Source organism: Zonotrichia leucophrys, chromosome 2 (genome assembly GCF_028769735.1).
Source record: "Zonotrichia leucophrys gambelii isolate GWCS_2022_RI chromosome 2, RI_Zleu_2.0, whole genome shotgun sequence".
NCBI lineage: Eukaryota > Metazoa > Chordata > Aves > Passeriformes > Passerellidae > Zonotrichia > Zonotrichia leucophrys.
This window is the reverse complement of record NC_088171.1, coordinates 50417571-50442217: the sequence shown is the minus strand read 5'-3', so window position 1 is coordinate 50442217 and position 24647 is coordinate 50417571. Positions and strand designations below refer to the sequence as shown.

Here is a 24647-nt window from a genome sequence, read left to right as displayed (position 1 = left end):
AGGACTTCTATTTGCAGAAGCCTGATGCTGTGAGCACGCCCAGAGCTCTTGCAGCATCTGACTGCTGCCCTGGTGTAGTGGCATGCTGAGATGTGTGCTTAAGGAATTTGACTCCACTCGTTTGCATGGGAAAGGTTAATTGAGTGAAGATCAGTTATAAATCAAGGGATAAGAAGTCAACTTGGTTTGTACTAGAACTTTCATGGTGTTTTGAGATGCATTCTGCACAGTCCTATGAACTGAAGGTAGAGTTGCAGGGAGTTATTAATGTCAGCTTAGTTTCTGAAGTAGAGGTTGATTGTGACTGTTCCATCTGTCTGTTTTCAGCCCACCAATCTGTCTGAGCCTTTGGCTCTTCTCAGCCAAGTCTGACAAAGAAGGAAATAATAATAATGAGATATCTGCTCTTTATTAGTTGGGTGGATATAAAAGAAATGAAAGGGCTTGAAGAAATTAATATAGCTCTCAGTGTAAGAAACCTGGGATTTATAACTTCCAGCAGGGCAAAACAACTTGCCTTTTGCACTTAACTATTATGTACTACTATATTATAATTGCAAATGTATAGATAAAAAGGGATGTCCACTTTTCTAAGACTAAAAAAAAAATATTCATGAGGTTTCAAGTAAGAAACAACTTATTAATCCAAACTTAGATGTGTAGTTATTAGCTTATGTACATAAGATCAGAACAGATATGCTGTGTGTGAGGTTGCGGTGCAGAGTTTACTCTTGCTGCTTCTTACTGGATATTTGCTAAAACTGGAAGTGGCATCCCTGAGGATATTCTTTCATCAGCCAACAGCTCTGTGTGTTACTGTTACGGCTAAGGCCGTTTCCTTTCCAGATTTTGCTCTTTTCATACCAGCTGTAAACCAGGCTCTGCCACACAACTTCACTTAAGTCTTTCTGTTCAAACATCAGCTTTGCATCCCAATTTTTTTATTTATTTAAGGAAGAGGGAACCTTAGAGTCATCCAGAAATGTTTCTGTGTGTAAAGGTGTTGAGAGAGTAGTTAAGAATTGGAAAAGTACAAGGTTGTGGCACATTCTAAGTCTTGCACCTGCAAGATAGCGTGTCTTTAGGCTTAGTTGTAGTATGATAACAAATAGTGAAAGAGACATGAGAAAAGAGAGATGTAACCCCTAAGGAATGGGGAAGAGCTGATGTTGTAGTGTGGCCAATGGACAGTGTAAATTACAGAATATTCATAAGCTTATTACTTGCTGTATAAGTGTCTGATGCTCTCCTCAATAAACGAAGCTTGCTGATCTCACATTGAGAGTCCCAAGTTTTCCCTGCACCCGACAAATAGCTCATCTCTGACATAAAGGCTGCTTGAGTGCAGTGGGATGATCATCCCTTTCTGTCATCAGAAAATTCCCTGTCTTCTACAAAACAAATTCTTCACAAATTGTACACTCTTTGCAAATGATCTGAATTCCCCCAGAGTTTAAAACATGCAGTTTCTCAGTCCCATGTAGTGCTCTTTTCCAGCATAGCCTTGTCTGGTTATGTTCTTGTCTGCCCCTTTACTGTGAGCAGCAGCCAAACCCAAAAGGTAAACACAGTTCCTTTTCCCAGATCCAACATTCCGGGTGGAGCAGGTGGGGGCACACAGGGGAGCACAAGGGCACAATGGAACAATAGTGGCCAGAGCAATGATTTCAGCATCCCACAGCTGTCCCAACCCACTGCAAGGTTTTTTTCAAGGGGGGGGATGATGACAAAAGAGGTTTGAAGGAAGACAATGAGAGAGTTTTGCAGATGTTTACAGGGAGCTGGTCCTATGTGTGAGGAGCAGCATGGAGAAAGCACAAAGGTGCTTGTGTGACCACATTAGCAACTGGGTGACAAGGCTGGCATCGCTCGCAGCAGCACGGAGCCTGGAGTTGATATCACAAGGGTTACTTGAGAGGATGGCCAAACTCTGCTAAAGTCATTCCTTCTAAAAAGAACAATTTGGCGTACATCAAATATGCATCACCTCTGCCACATTTCACTTCAACCATATTTTCATCCCCACTCTTGCCACTGACAGTTTATCAGAATGACCCCCTGTGCTGGGAACTTACTGTTTCTCAGTAAATGCCATCAGCTCACCCTTGCTGTTCTTGGAAATCAGATGCAAAAACTCACTGTGGGCATCAACAATCTCTTTCAAGGGTTCCCAAATTTCTTTATGTAATCTTTAATCTTTATGTAATCTTTATGTAATTTCTTTATGTAATCCCAAATTTCTTTATGTACCTATTAGTAACAATTTACTTTTTGTCTCTGGAATTCATTTTCGTTTGTGGGTTCTGGAACTTAAACATTGAAAAATTTAAGCCCTGACATAAATTGGAAATAATTTGGTTTTCAGAATCATCTGGGATATATCAGTGTCCCTAGCAGCCTTGTCAACACTTGTTAAAAAAACACCAAAACCAAACCAAATTTAAACTAAAATGACGTTTAAATGAAGTTATTTGAATACAAATGTTGTATACTGATATACAACAGGGTGGTGTGTTGCAGCTGGGAACCTGTGTTACAGTCAGCTACAGTGCTGAGTAAGGGACATGCTTCAGCCATCTCCATTAGATTGGTGCCAGATATATTCCTTTCCATAAAGTATGTTCTGTGAGCACCAAAATGGGTTCTGCCAGGTCAGTAGTGCTGTTTGAACTCACTAAACTGCAGCAAAGACAAAAGACAATGCAATTTATTTGCTGCAACCAATGTCTCTGCAGCAGCTGGCTCTTGCAGTGAGCGATTACTACAAAGATTAATCCCTTAACATTCCCCCTTTCTCTCTCAGCAGCAGAAAAATTGAAGGCAAAACTTTAAATGTTGCAAGACAGTGATGACTCTGTGTTATTTCAGAAGTATAGCAGTGCTGACCTTCATCCTTTACACAAAAAGCATCATATTGGTCATTCACAAAGGGATCGGTTTCAATTTTAACATCAATGGCTTTCACGCTCTGCTGTTTGCTGCCCGTCTTTCTGCATATAATTGTCCTAAAATAAAGAAGAAGAAGAAAACAATAATCAGAAATCTTCTGGAGTTGTACATGCAGGTAAAATTTGGAGATTTTTTTATCAGAGTAGTCAGGCTTTAGCCTTAGCTGTTTCAGCATTGGCACATAAAGTAGTAGAGTGGGAAGATCTATGAAAAAAAGCCAAGGGAGAAATAGAAGTAATTAGAAAAATGTTTACTGTAGATCAGTTCAAGGCATAGGGAGCAATAAAGGATGTTTATCTTATTATGTTCTGTAATACTTCTAAATATCAGACCTACACCCAGAGTAATTAAGTCAATATTTTGCTCTCACAGTTCAGCAATATATATTCCCAGCGATGGCACCTGGATAGAAATGAATGGGAAACTCAAGATTTGATCTGAAATTTTATAAATTATTAGCATTTACATTAAAGAACCATTAAGGTTGTATATTTAACTGCTCAAAAGCTAATACAGTCAAACTTAGAAAATTCAGCTTGGGTCCATGGAAGAAAAAGAAGAAAAACAGCTTTTCTTTTTTTTTTTTTTTTAATAACAATTTCATACTTTTGATTAAACTCCAATTCTTCTGGTTTGGTACTCAGCAGTACCTAATCTGTTGTCCCTGATAGGCTTGAAGAAAGGTATTAGGTCTGTATTGGGTTTTACAACCCTGTGGATGCTGATGATGAAGAGTTTGCTAATTATCTCTTCTTTCAGCTGTACTGCCTGCTTAAAACTAGCAAATGGAAGAGAGTTTGTTGTAGAAAACATTGGTTTTACTGTTAAATTCAAGGTTACAAAGGCTGGGAAAGTAATTTCAGAGCAAATTTTTGCAGCTGGACATAAATGGTGTGGGTTTATATTTTTGTGGACAGCAAGCTTGTAGAAGTGTTGCACTGTCAGCTATTCTAGTGAAAGGAAGATAAAAACACTTTCCACAGAACGAATCCTTCCAGTGGAGGAAATTTATAATTTTGTATTTTGCAATGGTTGAACTAATGTGCCATCAGTCCTCCACTAAATCTGAGGAATAAAAAAAGATTAAAAAAAATCCAATAATACAAAAGACTCCAAAATAAAGAAAATAAAATGCCCATTAATTGAGAGTGAAAAAGATCCAGTGGAAACCCAGTATTTGATCATGCACTTAAATGTTATCTAGAGATTTACAGAAATAGGCTGAATTATGGTTGTACAGACTATTTTCATTTGGGCATGTGTTAGCTTTTGAGTAGTTAAATATGTAACTTTAATGTTCTTTTAATACAAACAAACAAAGTCAACATGAAATGAGCCGTATGGTGGTGGTCACGCATATGCACCAGAATGGTTCCTGCCACACTTCTCCTCTGGAAAACAACATGATGTCATTCCCTGCTGAAAGCCCCTTTACTTGATTTAAAACCAAATTTGTTTCCTTTGTATAGAAAGTTCCACTTGATTTTTTGAGGGGAAAAAAATAATCTCTTCAAAAAAGTCCCTTTTTAAGGACAATATTGTCCCCACAAGTTTTAAATCCAGTTCTCTCATAATTTAATGGATTTAAAGTCTGTGACCTCTAAATCAGTAATTAAGCAGTTAGACAAAAGCAACTTGACCTGCTAAAATAAGTTCAGATGAGTAGGAGGATCCGGACATCAATTAGAAATGTTCTATATGCATATAATGTTCACATATTGTTCCACTGGGTCTTACAAGGTCTATGAGAATGAGACACTTATGCTTCCCTTCAAAAATTAACTCATCAACCTTAATCTTTCCAATAATTACTCAGTTGCTTAGATATCTGGATCAGTTATGTCTTGCAACACTAACTAAACAAATAATTATATGACTGCAAAAAAAAAGTGCTTTTTGTCTGTAATTTTGTACTTTAGGCTTCAAGCTTTCTCTTTCTCTCAAAAAAAAAAAAAAAAGAAAAGAAACCAACAAAAGAAAACAAAAAAGAAAACAAATTTGTTTTGAAGACTGTTACCAACACACAATTCTGGTCTCTGAAAATCAGTCCAGACTCATTTCTACGTTCTATCAAAGACTAAAATTCCTGATAATTGGAAGACATTTTTTAAAGTCTCGCCTTGAATTTTCTGATTTCGAATTCCAATTTCTATGTCTATCTATTTTGCTTCTGCCCAAAACACTGTAATTTATTTATTAGTTCTTCATCAGGCTACAAAGTTATCTGTGGGTGACACATCCTTGGTACAATGAGATCATTGCCAAAACAGGATACCTGGTTCATGAGTAATATATCATACTTAAAGTGCTAGTTTTCTCACCTTTTGTTTTCAAATATTGTACAATAAATTGCAAGTTTGTAGCTGGTAGATTTTAGCAATTAGCTAATTCATTTTAAGAACCTATCTCAGATGCTATCCAGTGTGACCAAACTTAAAAAGTTGTACCTTGCATATGATTTCAACATAATACATAAAGAAAGGCTTTAAATTAAGATCTTTTATGTGTATTTACATGGATCTGCTACTTAGGACTTTAATTTGGATTTTTGTCATATTGAAATTTATGTGATTAAAGCTGTAAGCATCCTAATGCAATTCTTCTGAAATGAAAGAAATCTTGCCTTGTACACAAGACACACTGCTGGGTCAATGATTGGACTTGATTATCTCAGATGTCTTTTCATACCTTAATGATTCTGTGATTCTAAAAGACTGAAGGAAGAAAATATCTATTTAATCTCTTTCATTCCTTCTTCTCTGACAGTGGTTTTCCCACCTGAAGCTCAGTCCTGCAAGCTTTGAAAACCCTCAGTAAGGTGTTACTGCTGCTGATGGCTACAGCTTCAAGAGTGCTCAACATTTCTCAGTAGCGAGTTGATCAGACCTGCAATACCCATGGCATAGAAATAGTCTCTTTGCAGTCAGTGGGATTTCAGGTATGACTAAAAATACACATTAACAGTCTACTTTCTGAGTTCTTGAGGGTTGCCCTAAATCCTAAAATGTTAGCTTTTAATCTATAGAGATTAAATACACAGGTGCACTTTTGTCACAGTTCTAAAAGGTAGAGTGTGATGCTACAATGTTACAATTTTCATGACTGAAAAATGGCTACCAATTCAGAATTCATCAGATCTTGAAATTTCTTCAGCAGCAGCACAGCTGTTCTGAAATAAGAGGCAAAAATATTGTACAGCTGTTCAACTCTTTCCAGCGCCCTGCTGAGAGGTGTTGCTGCCTGGTTTGTTTCTTGACTGTTTTGAATTATTGCCCTGGGGTGTGCATCATGGCTGAGAGAATGTCACAAACTTTGTACTTTTTAAGGGATACATCCACCTACACAGCTATTCAGAAAAATGCAGTCACGTACATTCAATTCTATTTATGGATAATTTCATGCATTAATTGAACTTAAGCTCATTTCTCAGCATATAATGTCATCTGATGCTCAGAGCAGTGTAGTGCTTGATTTTGTGCCTTTTAGTTAACAAACAGATTTGATTTCATTTTCCTTCTGTGGAGATTTCTGATGAAGGCAGGCATGCTCAGAAGAAACATACTGAGTTTGGACAGCATATCACCCATAACAATTGTCTGTGATCCACATCTGCCTGAAACATCTGTGCATCCTTGAAAATTACTCTTACATGGCCATGAGCTCACAAGCTCAGCATAAAAACCAATCAGAAACACTATCACCATAGACCATGAAAGTACCACATGTTATCCAGTAAGATAAAGATGTGGTTGGTGGTGTTGACAGCAGCCCCTGCTCTCAGGTGAAAAATTGAAAGGTGCCTAAAAGTGTCTCCATTGTTTCTTTGACAAAATACTGGGAATCTTCTTAGTCTACTACTACCCAGCTTGGAAGGACAAACTGCTTCACGATGCCTCTTCTCCCCCAAAAGAGAAAACAGGAGACCAGGAATTCTGCACTCTGTTGAACCTCAGCTTAACTCCTGTTGTTCAATACAATTCATCCAACTAAGAACAATTAACACTCCTTCTTCTGTGCCCACCTTGGAAAATTATCAGAGCTTGGCCAATCTGATCATTGTTTTCCTGTGCCATGACTCAGATATTGCAGATATCATGTGCACACACAGAGAGAAATTCTAATATGCGGCACAGTAAGGTATGAACCAGACTTCCCAGAAGCCTTCTGCTTAGTCTTGTGCTGCTTAAATTTTTTTCTAATGTATTATGTAATGAATGAGTAACTGCTATATTTTGCTCCACTCTCAAAGATGGAAATAGCAGAAAAGCTGGCATGAATAGTACTTATTTTACAATATGCCATAATATGCCATAATATGCCATAATATAATATGTATTAATAAATATATTATAATTATAGGCCTGAACTGTTGCAATTATAGCTAATGTCATAAATTTATGTATGTATGTATGTATGTATAAGAAAATATTTTTTAATAAAGACATAGTATTTTTATATAAATGGTAACCCTTTTTTATAGTAGTATCCACTGATAATTTTGCTTTCTAAGAAAATCACAAGGCAATTTTGTAATACTCGAAAATATTTCAGTGAGCCCAAGTTAAAACATATGGATTTGACAGCTGAGTTTATATGATAAAGTGTGATCCATCAGAAAACAGTAGGTGGGATATTTTTTCCAGTTGCTACTTTATCCACCAGTTGATTTTAGGTTTTGTAGTCTTAGTCGATAAATTCACTGAACTGAAATTCACTGAACTGAGTCAGAATGGTCTTATGACATTGATTCATAGTAGTATGAGCTTGCAATATATGCAGCTCAGAAGAAGATCAGGAACAATGTATTTGTTGAGGCATTCTGAAAGTCTGGTTGATAACACACTATAAGAAACCTTCCCCTAATTAGAAAGTTTAAAACTTCGTCACTTTTCTTGGTAAAGAAAAGTCTTCAACATGTTGTGCTTTTCCTTTTTTTAATGGGTCAGCTTTACTGTTTGTGTTTCAGTAACTAGGTAAGAGAAAAAAACCAACCGTAGTCTGGGAGCCAAACTAGGGGGTTTTTATTCTTAGTCTTTCCCCTCTGTATTTTGGGAAACTGCAAATTACAAAGCTGGCTCTGATGAGGAATAAAATATAAATGACATGTTCATGATTACCAAAGGGAAGAAAATTTCCCTGAAAAGTCATGAAGGGGAGTGCAGGTGGGCTTTGGAAAGTCCATTGCCTGGGAACTATAGAGGCTAATTTTGGCTGGATGTGTCCCAAAGAAAGCAGCTGCTAAGTGTGACATGAAGACATTCCAACAGCAATACTGCCACTGGAAATGTCAAAAGGAGGTCTTACCAAGGCAGAACCAATATCCTTTAGATTCTTAAAAATATACACCAAAATGCAGCCTTTTGTGCTTAAAATTGTACGTATGACTACTGAAATAGTAAGGCCTCTGTTCATTAAATAAATATGGCCCATTCATGCAGGCTTTCATACTGTAGCCTAGTATGAAAGATTTTATATGGCCATTTTACTCTAACATCACTAGGCACATATAATTTGAGCATTCTGAGTGTGTGCAAAGGAGTGCATGTTGCTTCCTGGCCTGGACCAGTTGGGTGCTCAATGACATGTCAAGCATCACTAGAAAGGTGGTTTTACCCAATTTCACTTTACAGGCTCCAGTTTAATCCATGGCTTTCATAACAGAGGTTACTGATTAGTTACCAAAGGGTTTAAAAAAATACAAAAATATTTTTTGAATGCTAATAATTTACAAAACAGCTTCATCCTCAGAGGAAAGGCTTTCAGATACAACAAAGCATTACAGTGATTCTAGAATAACAAAAGGCAAAATACATTAACTTCTTTTGAAAAGTAGAAAATCAACCTCATTAGAACGGTTTGGCAAGTTCCAATCCTGGAATTAGCACTTCTTGTGCATCTGGAAAGAATAAGTATATCCCACCTCTGTCTTCATTTGTTCAGATAAACAAATCATCACCTTTAATCCCCTTTTGATAAAAGAAGTGCCTCTTTTGTCTAATCGTAGTCTTAGCCCATACCTCCTGAGTTTGGCTGCAGAGAATTGCATTACACTATGGCAGGTGGTGTCCCACTGCTGCCTCATTCAAGCTCTTCAGTATTGCCCTCTCTCCTGGAATTGCTGCTGGATGTCTTTTAGGATGATCACATTCATTTTTCTCACAAATTTTAGGTGAGTTATTTCACTTTTTGACAAGCCCACTGCTGTCCTGTGTTCTGTGACTGCACCCAGCTCTTTCTCCTGCTGTGCCTTTCTAGCTGGTTTAAGGCAGAAATTCCTAATAGCCTTCATAAAATACTGTTGCATTGCATCCCATCTCTGTTACTCCATCACTAAAGTCGTCTTTCTGTTCAATATTCTGCTTTTCCTTGGTCTTATGAAAGATTTCTAACCTTCTGGCATTAATTAATTTCACTAGCAAACCCATGCCTTTTGTGCCAAAGCTTGCTAAAGTTTTGCTAAATCCCTTGAGTTCGTTACAAAACACCTTCCAGTAAAAATACAATCTAAAAGTGCGAGTCATATCTCACTTAGCAAATGGCAACTCTAGGACTGTGATGCTACAGTCCAGCAGATGGTGATTTGGGTGCTTGTCCTAGTAAATACAAAAAACGTATGTATTTTCTTTTGTGCAGTGCTTTTCCTCAAAAAAATACATCTTCTAAAAAGTTATTCAATGATTGGGCTGTCTCTTTCACAAGAAACATAGCTGTCATACTTTGTCCATGCTGCTGTCCCAAGTTTTGCTTCTCTCCTCCCAAAGGTGATGGAAAGTGGCTCATGGCTACGTTGCTCAGTGATACCATCCCTTGGACTAAGCTGGCCAAGCCCTTTTCCTAAATTCAAGTTTCCTGACTGAGCTTTATGTAGAGATCCCTATTCCTGAAACACAATTACTTTGTTTTTACCTTGCATGAGAAGATTGACAAGAAGCAGCTTGACAAGAAGACAAAGTCATGACACGAGCTGTGAGCTGTGGGACTAGAGTTTGTGACATGAAGGCATTCTGTAGCCCAAGACCTCCTCAGACAATTTCATAAGCAACTTCAGCATTTTGATTTGGACCATGCCCTGTCAGTTATGTCTGGATTTTTCTCTTGAAGGGAATTACTTGACCTGCCTCAAAGACATGTGTGGGAGCAAATTCATGTGCATTATCACCAGTCAGCAGAGCACAGCCTTGAAATAAAACCAAGAGCTTGCCAAAGTGACACATCACCAGACCTGCTTCTCTGCAGAGAGCTAGAGGGCCTGTTTTAGTGTGTACACCTGGATGAATTTCAAGGGACCCACAAGCCCAGGGCTTTACAAATACAGATGAGAGGACTGGCAAGGGTTAGCAACTGACCCTTTACTTAATTCCTTGGATATTGCTGTTTTTCTTTCCCAGGAAATGTGCTTTTCATACCATACTGTCAGGTACTGGGCAAGTCCCACACAGTAGGCAGAAAAAGAAGTAGGTAGTTTTGTGAAATGCCATATTTGACTCTCATTATTACATTTCCCACTGGTGTCATCTGCAGTGAGAGCTCTCTTGTGTTTGACACTGTAGAAACATTCAAACGCAGCCAGTGCAAAACCCAAAGAGCTAACAAAAGGAAGGAAAAATAGAGACCAAGTAATTTTCCTGGTAACAAACACCTGGTCTGTGGGCAGCCAAGAAAAGAAACCCTGTCTTCTTACTCTCACAGCAGAGTTTATTCTAGCTGACTCTGCTTGCTCACTCCAGACTTATCCCCTCTGGAATAAATGCTCCAGGGACTGGGTAGGAACCAGCCCAGGGATTTCATGCAAAGAAGCAGGTTGACAGCCCTGCAGGAAGTCTGTCATAGAAGAAAAATTCTGTGCAGAGCTTCAAAGCTGTTACAGAAGAGAAACATGGCTCCATCTCTTTGCAGGCAAATAAGGAACAGGATAGGGAATAGGACAGCTTCAGCTTTTCCATCCTACAAAAGCACTGGAAATGAGTAAATTTGCTGTGGGGATATTAATACAAGGTGTTGAGGATGTTTAACAATTTCTAAAATAAATGGCTGTTTGCACAGGGTAGATATTAATACCAATTGTGTCATGTTCACTTCCTAAATTTCAAAAACCCCAGAAAAGAAGTCAAAACCCTACAGGACATGCTGCCCAGTGTTGGAAGACTCAACACAAAGTTTTCCAGCATGACATCTGAATTCAAAAGATAGCAGTGAGAGCCTTTCAGAGAACTGTGCCACCTTTTTTCATTTATATTCTGGCAGATCACTTGATGGTTTTACTGACTCACTTGTCTGACATGCAAGTAAGTCATAAGAGTGTCATTTTTAGTATAAATAGCTATTAGAGCTCATCTGACAAATGAGACTTGCCTAACGATGTTTCATTTCCTGAAATGCAACAATGTGTAATGTTTCATAAGTTACACATGTCAGGACTGACTTGTAAAGGGCTTAATTCTGGCTTGCTGGGAGAAGTTATCCCTGCCTACTTGTCAGTGGCTCTTCTCAAAAAGTTCCCAAGCCCCTGGATTGCCAGGGACATGTCTGTGTGAAGAGCTCTGAACCCTCAATTGGGTTGGCCTGAACAACTGCAAGGGAAAGACAAGAACATGCCCTTATTCCTGTGAAAGAAGTTCTGTTTCAGGCTGCTCAAACCACAAAACCACCCAGTTTATTGTGCATTTGGATTTACTGGCAGGGATCTATTTGTTTAAGCAATTTCCATTCTGCATCAGTTGAAATGATTCATATTCATCAAGACCTGCTGCTTGGGCTAGCCCAGTTTGCAGGGACTGAAGTGGACATATTTAAATATGGATGATCTGCATTTACATGACAGTCATCAGAAATTTGACAGTCACCCAAACTGGACTGGGTCTTTAGTCCAAATGCTCCTCTTTGCCCACAGAAGAGCTATAGCCCAGAGAGCAAGCAGTATAAACATGCTCACACTGACTCTGCCACAACAGGAGAAACTCCCACTGGTTTCCAGGCTGTGATTTGGCTGTAAAAATAATTATAAGGACAAAATAATCAACAGTGATGGATATATTTACCAGGAGTGGGATTGTAATTACTCACTAAAACCATAAATAGCCATCAGAAGTGAACAAATCACAGACTTGTGCAAAACCTGGAGAATGGATCTAGCAGTGAAAAAGTCCTTACATGTCTGCTAGAGCTCCTGTTCAGTTTTAAATCTAAGTGGTGAAAGGAAGGCTGAAGCATGTCAGAAAATCTGCAACACTGAAATGGCTTCAATCACATCATTTGCTTGTGTTTACTTCTACTGCCAATGTCTGATCCATTTTTCCTCAGGGGAAAGATTGGGATATCTTCCAGGCACCAAATAAATAAACTAAACCTCATTCTTCCTGAAATCAGGAACTTTTATCATGTTCCCTTCTATTTGTCTCCTTTCTGATGTACACAGTCTAAGAGGATACAGGAGAGTTTTCAGCTGAAGCTCTGTGTTCTGCATTGGATGCCTGTCAGCTGTTGGGAGGATTCCAGGGTTTTAGATCCAGCTTATAAATTCCTGAAAAGTTCTGGACCTGCCATATGTGGGGAGGTCACCTATCATTCAAAGATGTGGAGCTTCATCAAGATAAATACACAAGGTGTGCCCAGCAAAGAGTCCTTTCTTTTGGAAATAATTTTCCATACTTTTCTAACTTGTGGGCATGATATGAAGCCTGCTTTCCCTTCTCTGGGTTACATCAACTGATGTGTAGAGGTTTTTCTGTGTACCAGCTATCCTTTATCCCTGCTGTCATGTTTCCAGTTATCAAGAAATGCCCAAAGTATTGAATCGGTACGTTTTAAAAAATAATTTAGTAAAATAATTGGAATTCCTTGTTAATAGATTTTCTATTACTTTAGTCATTCTTGAGCCCTTTTTTGAGGCCCTTTTAGTATTTTTCCCAAGACACTGTAACAATACATGTAATATTCCAAAGGAGGCTATTACCCTGACCTACGTGTATATATGTTTTTCATATTTTTCATGCCATTCCGTGAACGCTCTAGCAATTTCTTCGTTTGCTGAACATTTGCTTGTTTGTTTGTTTGTCTGTTTTTTACTACAGCTGTAGTCAGACAGAGGTTTTCTTTGTGCTGTCCATAGCAATGCCCTCATATCTTTCCTGACCTGGCAGAGGTAAATCAGACCCTGTAAAGATATTTTCAAGTAGATTGCATGTTCCTCCTGCATGTATTATCATTGAAGTCCTTTTGGCATCATTTCACCCTTTCATCTAAATTTCTCTGTAAATCTCTGTATTGGAGCTGAACTTGTTCAACTTAAACAGCTTTGTCCCATTTGCACTCTTTGAGCTCAATAGCTCAGTTCCTTCTCTAGAGCTGCATTTAGTTACAGTTAAAACAGATTAGCCTTTTCAGGCAGTACACAATTCCTATTTTTCCCCAGAGCCAAAAATACCCAGTTCAACGAACCAAGTAACATACATTCTGGTGCTTGCCCAGCCATGGGTAAAATAGCCCCAGAGTACAAAATTCCAGCTCTGAAGAGCTTTTCTCTCTAGTGAAGCTTTCCAGTGAAGGTCAGACCTGGTGACTGCACAACAATGGTGTGCTGATGTGCCCCCACAAGGTTCTTTCTGATAAATAGTTTAGAGACTTCCATGCTAAGGACAGGTTTACTGGGGGAATGGAGTACAGCAAGTTAGAATGGATGAAAAGTCTTCATTTCCTTCCCATGTTTACAATGTGTTTTTATCACAATTTTGATATTGAAAATATTCAGTCCACAGCTGATCTATTAATAGTCACAGCTCCAGTGCCTGTAGCAATTAAATGAGGATCTCACTGGACTAACTAATGGTATTGCTTAGATAAAAAAGCCATGATTTCTCCTCCTACCCATCCTTACTTCCAGAATACAAAGGCTGTATAAAAAAGACCCAGTGCAACAACTTTGCCATGGACTTCTTACAGTTATATGGTTTTCCTGGCTTGTCAGCCTGCAAGACATCTCAGCAACTGTCTTGGGAAAAAAGATTTTTGGGGTTTAGATCGCTGTCTTTTATCCTGTGACATTTCTGGAATATTCTTTTTTACATAAAAATAAATTTTCAAACAATTTTTTCACCTGGAAAAAATACAATTGGAGAAAATGGTTGCTTTTCCTTGAAATAGTTTCAATGTAATATTTCATTAATAGTAGTATTTTTCTGTCCTTTGGAAATTTTTTTACTAAAAATACAGAAACACCAATGTTTACTTAAAATAACTGGCAACTGTCACAAAACCTAATAATATGTTTAAGTTTGGAAACTTTTTTTCCATAAAACAAAGCTTCATCCTCATTGAACATTGAAAATAGATTTGATATACTCCTTTTGGGCAATTCCTGTATGGTGCCAGCTTCAGTGATATCAGACATTCCCTCAACACTAGGGAAGACATTCCCTCCATTTACATTCCTACTTTAAATTAGGATCTACAGAGGCAACAGTGCTTCATGCAAGGAAAAGCTCAGCCTAGTGCCACGTTGAGTCACCTGAGCTGCCTCAAACACATTGAGCGACAATGTCAGTTCCCTGGTGGGCTTTCCCAACAAACTCCCTACCACATGTGGGTTATCATCTCTAAGTGCCTCAGTGCCCTTTTGAACATGCCTATTGTCTGCTCAGCCATGCATCAATATCTTAGACAGACACGTGGTTACCGTGAGAAGTTTTGTTTGCTGAGCTTCTGAAGGACTGCAGAATAACACTGACACCAACTGCAGTGTGTCCTCAGCAAGGACATGTGTCCTGCAAGGCTCTTTAGGGCTCAGCACCCCACTACAGGCCAGGGACAGGAAATTGCATCAAATCTGTGAAATCATAATGTGAGACTGATGAATACTTGTGCACCTGCAATATTAGCTGTAAAAAACTAATTCTTGGGGGAGAGTGGCCAATTTAGCTGTATGTCATGGTGATTGAATTGTGGCCAGTGTTTTTCAGTAAATCTTAGTCAAGGTGGAAAACTTGCTTGACAACCATCATTCATAGTTCCCAGAAGGTGTTATGCTGTTGTCCTTACCCAGCAGAGCCACTGGCGAGCCATCCTGTGGTGCAGCCAGCAAAAGAACAGTCCAGAACAGCCCTTTTCAGCTCTTCTGCAGTTGCTAGGCGAGCACTCAGGTCAACACAGGCTTTCTCAGCTTCAGCTAAATCCAGACCCTGAGAGTTGTTCTTGGACTCAAGTGCAAACACTTTCCCTGCAACACCAAGAAAGGACATGTCATCCATCATGGAATTGTACTCAATACATATTCAACATAAATATTGCAAATTATCACCAAATAAAGCCTTCCTGCTTTCTTTTACTAAGGTTCTTTTAATGGCCCACCTTTTTTTTTTTTTTTTTTGGAAAGCCTAATTCAATCAGGACTGTAAATATCCTTGTGTTAGCTTTTCTTTTAATTTTGTCCACAGCAGGAAAAGCAAGAATGGCACTAGTCATTCCTAACTCAGAGGGGAAGCTTGCCTTGCCTCTGTAGGTCTGTGCTTCAGATCTGGAGAGATAAAGCATGATACTCTCTCATATGCACATATAAAGTTAAAATCACAAAGAACAGCTCCTGTAGGCTACTAATGCTGGAATCCATTACTAAACATTTTACAGTTACTCTCTAACAGCTACATCCATAAAGTAAGCACATGCCTAAAAGCCAGTTTTGCAGCCCTGCCTTCCACATCAGAAATAGATTTACACTTACTCTCTAAAATCAAAATTATGTCATTCCATGACATCTGGTGTCTAAATGCAGACTGCTTCATTATCATGTCTTTTTGGAAAGAGAGATAGAGTTTTTATTAATGGAAGGCTTTTTATTTTTTTTGAATGAGCATGAGAACATATTTAGCATAACATTTTTTGTGTTATTTTTATTTTCAGTTCAGTTTGTTTTACTTTAATTTATCTAATACCAGGAAAGCTGAAAGGGTGCAAGTTAGAGGTTTTGGCAACTGGGAACAGGTCAGTTGGGGTTTTGGCAATGAAGTTTGAGAAGTTACTGGGTTATGGAATGAACATATTAGCTGGGTGCTCCAGTAAAAGAAATAAACAATGAGACACTTTGCAGCTGACATTTAATTTGACATAACTATTTTTTTTTCTATCACATCTGAAGGATGTGATAACATCCCACAGAATTCCTCCTAGATTTCAAAGGTACAGACTGAGATTGCTTGCAGTTGCAGGAAGAAATTTTTTAAGCACCATTCATTCAGTAAATGCCTGGAAACTCTTATTTATGTCTTATTTCCAAAGGGGATTCGTGGCAGTGGTTACAGGAATGCATAACTTCCAGCACATACCCAGTGTTTGCTATGTAGCCAGCTTCACACTCACAGGAGATATTGACCAGTATTGGGAATTTCTCAGACTGATTCAGCCTGGTTCTGTACCAGGTGCCACTCTCACCACATAATCTTTCAACAAATTGGTAAAACTAATTTTAATCCTAAATACAGGCAACTTATACAGGGTAGATCTGCCCCCGACAGCTTTCTGTTCTCACCTGTGCACAACTACACCCACTAGAAGAATCACAGTCCTTACATCAAAAAATGTAGTTTCCCTCCAGCAAGCATGTAATTTGTGTTTACATTAGCTAACAAGGGTAGACATGTCCTAATGAGGACTCGTACTTTGATGGGAATTCTACATGTGCCCAGCAGGAAGTCATCCTGACTTGGGAAAATGGCAATTCAAATAAGCAGGACAAGCAGCTATGAGAAGGAGCAGAAATTCAGAGTACCCAGAGTGATTTTCCTGAGGCAGTTAACAGTAGCTGACCAAGGAATAGAGCCAGAAACACTGGTCAGTGTGATAACCACTAGGTTACATTGTCTTTGCATTCTCCACTGTAATCAAAACCATTAAGTGTAATTAGAACAGGGGGTTTTACACAAAGTAGTGAAAGCAGCAAGCCTCTACATCCCTGAGTACACAAACATCAGGATTCTTTACAACATGTCCCAAATAATGCACATGACACTGATGTGGTTCCTTTTTCCAAAGCCTCGACAGACTCAGTGAAATGTGCATGGCCTAGGGAGAGAGACAGTATAAACAGAGAGGTGATGACTTTGAACAGCCATTCTTAAGTGGCAAAACAACTTTTGCTCCTAAAGGAAAACAGGGATTAAGTGTAATGATTTACAGGTTCTGTCCCAGCTAAAAACTTGTCCACATTCTACATTTAGACTGTCAGGATTGAGGTGCACTGTCAAAGACATATAGGGCAAATTTGCATAACATCTAAATTAAATAATGAATGTTATTTTGACATGACATAACCCTTATTTTCTAGCTATTAGTATTTCACTCAGAAACCTTAAAGAAAGGAAAATCATCAAGCTTTGAGTTCCATCTAGATAGAATTAGTTAATTATTTAGTCATTTTACCAGTGAGCAAGAGTTACATTTTTAAAGGAGTTTAGCCTATCTCAGGGGCTGAGACAGCTCCCCTTGACTACTGCTATGTTCTTTGCTAGCACTTAAGATGCACTAACTTTTTACTAGAAACTGTGGAGATGCTGCCAACAGAGTCTTGTCCTTTGAAAAGGTATCTGGGATCATCTAATTATACAAACAAGTGAATTATAAGGTGAGCTAGGAAAGACTTACAGGTTGGGAAGTTACAGTGAATTACTTTATAGGAAATTCTGGTTAGACAGAATTTGGTTACAAGTGGGTAAAGAAGGCCAATCTGTTTGCCAGACCAACCTGTGATTTTTCTTCAAACTTTTAGAAGCTCTCTGGCTATGTGCCCAGTTTTCAAGATGTGCCCTTTGTTTTGTCTAATTTCTTACTTAGAAAATATAATAGCAAGCAAAGTTCACTTATCAGGTGGATGACCAATGGAATAGCTGAGTCCTCAATATCCTGAGATGTGTCACATTACTGAGGGGCATTGATAGAAAAAATACAGGAGACATGCTAGCATGGTAACAGGAAAACCGCAAAACCACATGAAAACAGGAAATCCCCTTAAACAAAAAAGACTGCAACACTGAATTCTGCACCTTATAGTGTCATGGCTAACATACATCATATGGATGTATTAAATTTTTCTCACTTTTAATCTCAAAAGTGGCATCATTTTCAGTCTAAGAGAATCTAAGGGTCCTGGATAATTATTTGTAACATTTGTATTGGTCCTACTTGTAATGAAATGTTTCCTAAAAATGTATTGTCTCTTATACTTGATGACATAGCCGTCATTTTTTTTATATTGGGGTGGTTGAAATCAGTCTTATCTCTGACAGAGTATCAAGATATGTGTTGTCATTCTGTTTTAAATGTGAGACTCTTCTGTATTTCCATAAGACACAGGCTGGAGGATCATGTGTACGTGAAGAATGCAGTATGCCTTTGGTTGTGGCACCTTTGAGCAGTCATTGTGTCTCAGCTCCCTCTCAACTCTGTCACTTCATTTCTGCCCTGTAACATTCGTTTCCCATAACACTCTCACCTCCACAGGGGGGTGGAAATTTGTTACCAAAATGACACACTTTTCTGGAGCTTTTCTAAACAATGAAAGTCCTATTGGTTTCAAGATCAAGCTAAAAATCCATGCAAAGTAGTATTTCTCAGGATGCATACTGAGCATCTTGAGTTTAGCAGGTTCAGAATGAAAAAGATTCTTGTCACAGTGAGATTCTTTTAGATTCCCATTTGAAACAAGTGATAAAGCTTTTCACTTCAATGATGAGGCATAAATAATAAGACATCATTCTTCCAACCTCTATTTGTCAGTGGGATTCAGAGTTCTCATGAAAAATTCATGCTTGAAACAAAAGAGATTTCCTCTTTAATAACTAGCCTATATTAGATTGCTATCTTCTACCATTATCTGATCACTATTATTACAGAATATTGATTATATTTTGATTTATTGAGAATGTTTTAGTTATTTTTTACAATAGATCATTATAGTTTTTACTTAAGAGTACCCCACTGTATTCTGATTGAAAACATACCCACAGAGACATAGATCTCAGGGCTTCTAGGAATCATTTTTATCACCTTGTTCAATTCCTGCATTGCCAGACTGTGGATTTCCCCTTGCAATTCCACCATCAAGTCCAAAAATTCATGGTTGAACTAGGGCTTGTCTTTTTAACATGCATCCAGTCATGATTCAATGCCTCCAAGTAATGGAGAATTTACAGCACACTTTATAGTAAACTGTTCCAATGGTTCATTACTCTTACTCCACCTTATTTCCAGCTCCAAATTTTGCCAAACTCAGCTTCTAACAACTGATCCTCATAATGCTTTCAATGTCTCTCAAGTCATCCACAATCAGATATGTGGAAGTGCAAAAAAAGGAGTTCTTCAAAAATAAAACCAGTCCAAAAGCTGTTTCTTTATATTTTACAGAAGATCAGTGGGTTTAACAGAATTCTATTGGTTATCAAGAAAAGAGTTTGGCTGATTTATTCTTTTACAGAAACAGATGCAACAAGAAGTTCTTCTGAGGTGCACAGGCACAGCTCAAAGCCCACCGAAATGAGTTCAAATTTCCTATGTCTTCAGCAGGATTTGCATCATGCTTGAAGAAGGATCAGAAAACTGCATAGTCAAATATACCTTCAAGTAAGAACATCCCTCAAAAATAATATAAAATGAAAGCACTTTAAAAGGTATGCCCAGTGTGCTGACCTCACGACATGACACTTCCTATTTCAAATAATAAAACTGATTAAGTTTCAACAAAACAAATTTGGTGAAAGATGTGCAAAAGTGGAGTCTGATACATTTTTAATTGAATATTAAAATTTCAAATTGAGATGAAGGAGAGCAGAGGAAGGAAATGTCACTTCTGTGCTTCTAGAGAAATTTAATTTTAATTTCTATGGATATGTGAAACAATGTATCTTGATTGTAAGTGTAAAGGTGGAAGATCCAGTCACTCTAGAATTGCAGACAGAGATTTGGCTAATTACTAATTCTACTTAGTGTTCACAAATGTGTAGTTTATTTCTGTGAGAAACAACAGTGAATGATGTCTTATTCAATTAAAAAAATATTGCATCATCAGAAAAACAGCAAAATCAAGATGTCTTCTTTGAGTTCCCCATCAGCTAAACCCAGCTTGAGCCTAAATTCTGATTTTACTGGACAGTTTAGGACCAAATAGTTGGAATTGTTTACCCGTGAATGTGTGTTATTTTGTAAGCAGGAGAATGAAATGTGTAGACACCTGCTACAGAAATGTGAGTGTCAAGAGAGAACAGAAGAAAAAAACCATACATTTTTCCCTTTACTTTAAAAAAAAAAGGATGCAAAACAAGCCAAATTAAATACTTTAGTAGAGGGGCTTTCCTACTTTGGATGTCATCAGTTTCTAGTTAGAGGCATGTCTCTCAGATCCTGTTTGTGCCCAGCTCCATGGACTCTGCATCCTTTCACCTGCAACCTCTGCAGGCACTATGCATGGACACTGCTGACTGCTGGCTTGACCAATAGGACTCCATGTGATCCAAATTCAGCCAACAGAGCAGCTCCAATTTGGCACAATTAGTGAAGCTTTGAAATTAGCACATTTTTCATTTCAGGAGTGTCTCGGTACGGAGGATGAATCGCCATCACCCTCTCCTGTGTCAGAGCAAGCACTCTGCAGAAAACTATGGTTCATACGTGTGGGTATTTTAGCAGACTTGGAAAAACAAAAAGAGGGAGGCAAAAAAAGTGGAGGCAACTCCTGTGCAGGATTCAGGAAGTCACATCCTCGTTCTCCTATTCCAGTGCAAATGGAAAACAATTTAAACCTCCTGAATTCGCAGTGATACAATTGAGAACTGCCACAATAACACATTTTATTCTCCAGTAACTGCACAGGCAGTGGCACACCATGGTACCTCAGAGTATGAACAAGCCCTTGGGGAGTCTTCTGTCCATCTGACCTGGACCTGAACAGCTTTGAGCAAGATCATTTCAACTGGGGAAAAAAGCTGCAAAGTGAAATGGAGCTATATTTTATTTCTTCATTTGCCTGGGTATTTCTGCAGCCTATTTGTGCTACAGCAATATGTGCCACGGTAAGTAATGGTCAAGAGAGATCAATTAAGCTCTGAAGGTTTACACCTTCACCAGACCACAACAGCTGTCGGTTTTATTGCCTACTCCCTGTCATGATTTTTGTGAGAGATAATAAAGTGAAAGTCTTCCTTAAGGAAATACATTGCAACCAGTTGCAGAGGTTTGGCTGTAACAGGGGCCAGTCTGAATTTCACAGGTTTTTTACAAGACATATTCAAAATCCCTTTAGCAGTTTACAACACAGTGAGATATCTTCAGTTAAAAATGAAAAATACACAAACACATATGTGTCACTCAGAACATTGGCACTTAAGTGACATTAACATGTATTAGAAACTAGCACCATTATATTTTCACCCACACCTTTAAAATGAGGAGGTGATTTCTGACTGGATCAGACCAGAATCTGCTATAAAAGAAAGGATTAATACTAATTCCTACTCTCAGATTTTCTTAAATACATAACAGTGATTTTTAAAGCTGGTATACAGTGTTTTCTTCTGTTTTAACCCAGATGGCTTATAGGACAGTGCTACAGTTGTGCCCTCAAATATTAATATTAGGATAACCCACTGAAGATGAAGTTAATAGCAGACTTACACATCTTTCACAATGCTACATAGAATTTAAATAAAATTGCAAACCACATTATTGTAATAATGCTTGACAACTGTAAAGTATTTCAGATAGTCTGCCTTTCATACTAAGAATGTTTTACCACACGTGAAGTAAATTTGACAAACTGTTGAATGACAATTAAAATCTGTCATGACCTCTGCCTTAAAATGATCTTCAACTTTTTTCCCTATCTCTTTTAGAAGATGCTTGTTTAGGAATCAAAAAGTTAATTTCATTAGTTTTATGGATATAGCAAAAATTGGAATGTGCCCCTGAAATAACAAGGGGATCTTCAGGTGAAGCCTTCTTAGCAAGGGAAACTATTATTCCTGCCCTGCACCCTCAAGTTCTGTGAAGATTCCTTTTTCATGGATAGGCTTTTCCCCTCTCTTCTCATTTCAAAGGCATTTTGCTGAGGAAGGAGTACATCCTAAAAACAGAATCACAGTTTTGCCTACTGCAACATAGTGCAGTTGTCTGATGCATTTCTTTTCCTTTATGCTGAATGAAATGTAACTCTGCTTAAACTTTACAAGAAAGGATTCTGTTGTATAAATGGAATATATTTATACATTCTACTCGAAGCTGTAGAAACATACAGGCAAGATTAATTTTCTCCCTTTCCTTTGCCATACTTTGTCACCAACTGAAAGAAATTTAAGTTAAACAGGAAAAATACTGTGAGAACAAACAAAAAGAGATTTTTATTGCCCTACAATGTTTAAGTTCTGTTGTCTGGAATAATTCAGCAAACATCAATGGTAAAGGATTAGGATATTGGAATTAAAAAATCCTGAGACTGGGCATAAATCTATTGCAGCTGTGAAAATGGAAAAAAAGTAGAAAATTCAGCATTGCTGTCCCAGGAAAACATACAGTTGTTTCAAAAGTAATGATGACCAACTCAGACAAGTTGATCATCATTATCACGAGCTGAATCATTAAAAGGGCATTAGGCTACTGGATACTTTCAAGAGATGCAGCTTTTCAGGATCACCATCAGCAAGTAAAAAGTCCCATTTCAGAGTAACTGGTAGCTGGTGCTTCAGCCAAATCCATGTCCTGATCACATCCCTCAGCAGTGAAGTGCAGATGAAGCTCATATACAGAAAGGTGGGCAGTCATTTTCAGTGTGTGTGGCACTGAACAGAAGAGGTTATCAAAGTCACTTCTCAGGTACCTGCCCATATAAAATGACACATCTGAAGTGGGGAGATGGAAAAGTTCTTTGGAGAAAAGGTACTTTGAATTGTAAGGAGAGGTCTCCTAAAATATAGCTGAGCCTTCTTAGTCGTGTTCTGGCTTTGTTTCTTTATTCTTATTTCCTCTGGAAAATTCACTATCCTGTCATTCTGTTGTAATAAAATAATCTTAGCCTTCTGGGATCTTATTTCCTTTCTCTGCTTAACCCCAGGATATTTGTAAAGTCTCAAAAAGCTCTGAATCAGAAGTTTCCTAATACAAACTGGGGCGTGTATTTAAGCCTCTTATTAAAAAAAAAAAAAAAAAAAAAAAAGAAAAAGAAAAAAAAAAGAAAAAAAAAGTTGGTTTGTTTTTTTTTCTTTTTTGCAATAACACATTTCAACATACAGTCCTCATTCCAGCCATAGCAACCCAGCCCAAACTGAATGGGAGACTCACCATCAGCCTGAACAGAGATGATCTGAAGTAAGAAGAAGAAGAAGAAGACAGATCCCACGCCCTGGAGAAAGGTGAGAGGGAATCTCTGAGAGCCTGGAGCCATTGCCCTGCTTCCAGAGCCCCCAGCCGCAGGAGGTTGGCTGCCGAGGCTTTTTCTCTCTCTTCCTCTGCACTTTCGTAGCCGGGTCTGCCGTGATGATTTCAAGGAGCCCTTTCCCTCGGCAGGATCCTGCGTCTTGGGTTTGCACTGAAGGCGGGAGGGGTGGAAAAAGAAGGAGGGAGGGAGAGAGGAATCCTTGGCTTGGCTGGTGTGAAGGGGAGGGGAAGGTGGGGGGAGATGTCCAGCCAGCTGGGCTTGGGGAGAGGCTTTACCCAGCCCGGTCTGCAGGGCAGCGCGCACAGAGAGCCGGTGTGAAAAGTCACATTATCCTGCCCGTAAATACCTAATGGATCACCGTGGAGGAAAGGCGAAAGCCAGCAGGGAGAGAGAAGGGGGGAAAGGACAAGCAACAGCAGCAGCAATCCCTGTGTGAGGGAGAAGGGCAGCTCCATAGCTGGTGCTGGTTCCCGGTGAGTTTGGGGCTCGGCTGTGCATCTCCCGAGGGATGGGTGCAGGCGTGGGGAGCATTTTCCTCTCCTCAACACAAAATCAGCCAGCGGTGCCTTACTGAGGTCAGGGGCTGCTGCAGCGAGAGTGATGGTGCTCAGGTGAGGGCTGAGGACAGGTGACAAAGGCACGGGACCCTGGTGACCAAGCCTCCCTGAAGAGCAGCCCTGGGATGGATTAATCCTGCTGTTTCACATTCCAGCTTTGGGGCGGCCATGAGGAGCTGCAGGTTGAAGCTGGGGTCCATCAGCTGGTCTCTGTCAGCACTCCTGCTCCAGATAAATGGGCTTGGTAAGAGGTTTGAGCACTCTGAAAGCAGCTGTTGAAGGGAGTTTCCAGTTCCCACTAGCACTTACAGAACTGACATCTGTCCCTCATTCTCATTCGTCTTATATTTGTCCCAAGACAAGTCAAAAGAAATCCCCACAATGAGAGGAAACATACTAGTGGTGATGCAGGATTTACTTAGCTAAATATATAAACGGAATAGTTTTGTGTTGCTGTTGGAACTCAGCAGGGCTCAGAAATGTTGTTTTCATATTCCCATCCTATTTTGCTTTTATTTCAGCTTCTTAAAATTTTTTCCCTCAGAAATTTGAAGCTGGGCAGAAATGTTCAGTCTGGCAAGAAACTATGAGCTACCAGAAGCAGAAATAAGGAGCTGACCCTTGTCACTGCCAGAAGTCCTGGTGTCCTCCAAGGCAAGGTGTAGTCAGCTACAGCCATGGTCTGAGAATGATGAACTTGTGCAGTGTTGGTTTCGGTCTCACAAAAATGACTCAAG

At 38.9% G+C, this 24647-nt stretch overlaps 1 protein-coding gene across 1 annotated transcript in view; it reads right to left on the bottom strand.

Moving 5' to 3' along the window:
• The window catches only part of SUSD5 (sushi domain containing 5), a 39874-nt gene extending 15755 nt beyond the window's left edge, over positions 1 to 24119 (bottom strand). Inside the window, exons 1-4 of the mRNA XM_064703377.1 lie at positions 23925 to 24119; positions 23257 to 23503; positions 14983 to 15160; positions 2887 to 3005 (exon numbers count right to left, since the gene is read on the bottom strand). Of these exons, the coding sequence (XP_064559447.1) occupies positions 2887 to 3005; positions 14983 to 15160; positions 23257 to 23359 (400 nt within the window). The 5' untranslated portion in view covers positions 23360 to 23503; positions 23925 to 24119. The remainder of the gene's footprint in view (positions 1 to 2886; positions 3006 to 14982; positions 15161 to 23256; positions 23504 to 23924) is intronic.
• Between the last annotated feature and the right edge of the window lie 528 nt (positions 24120 to 24647).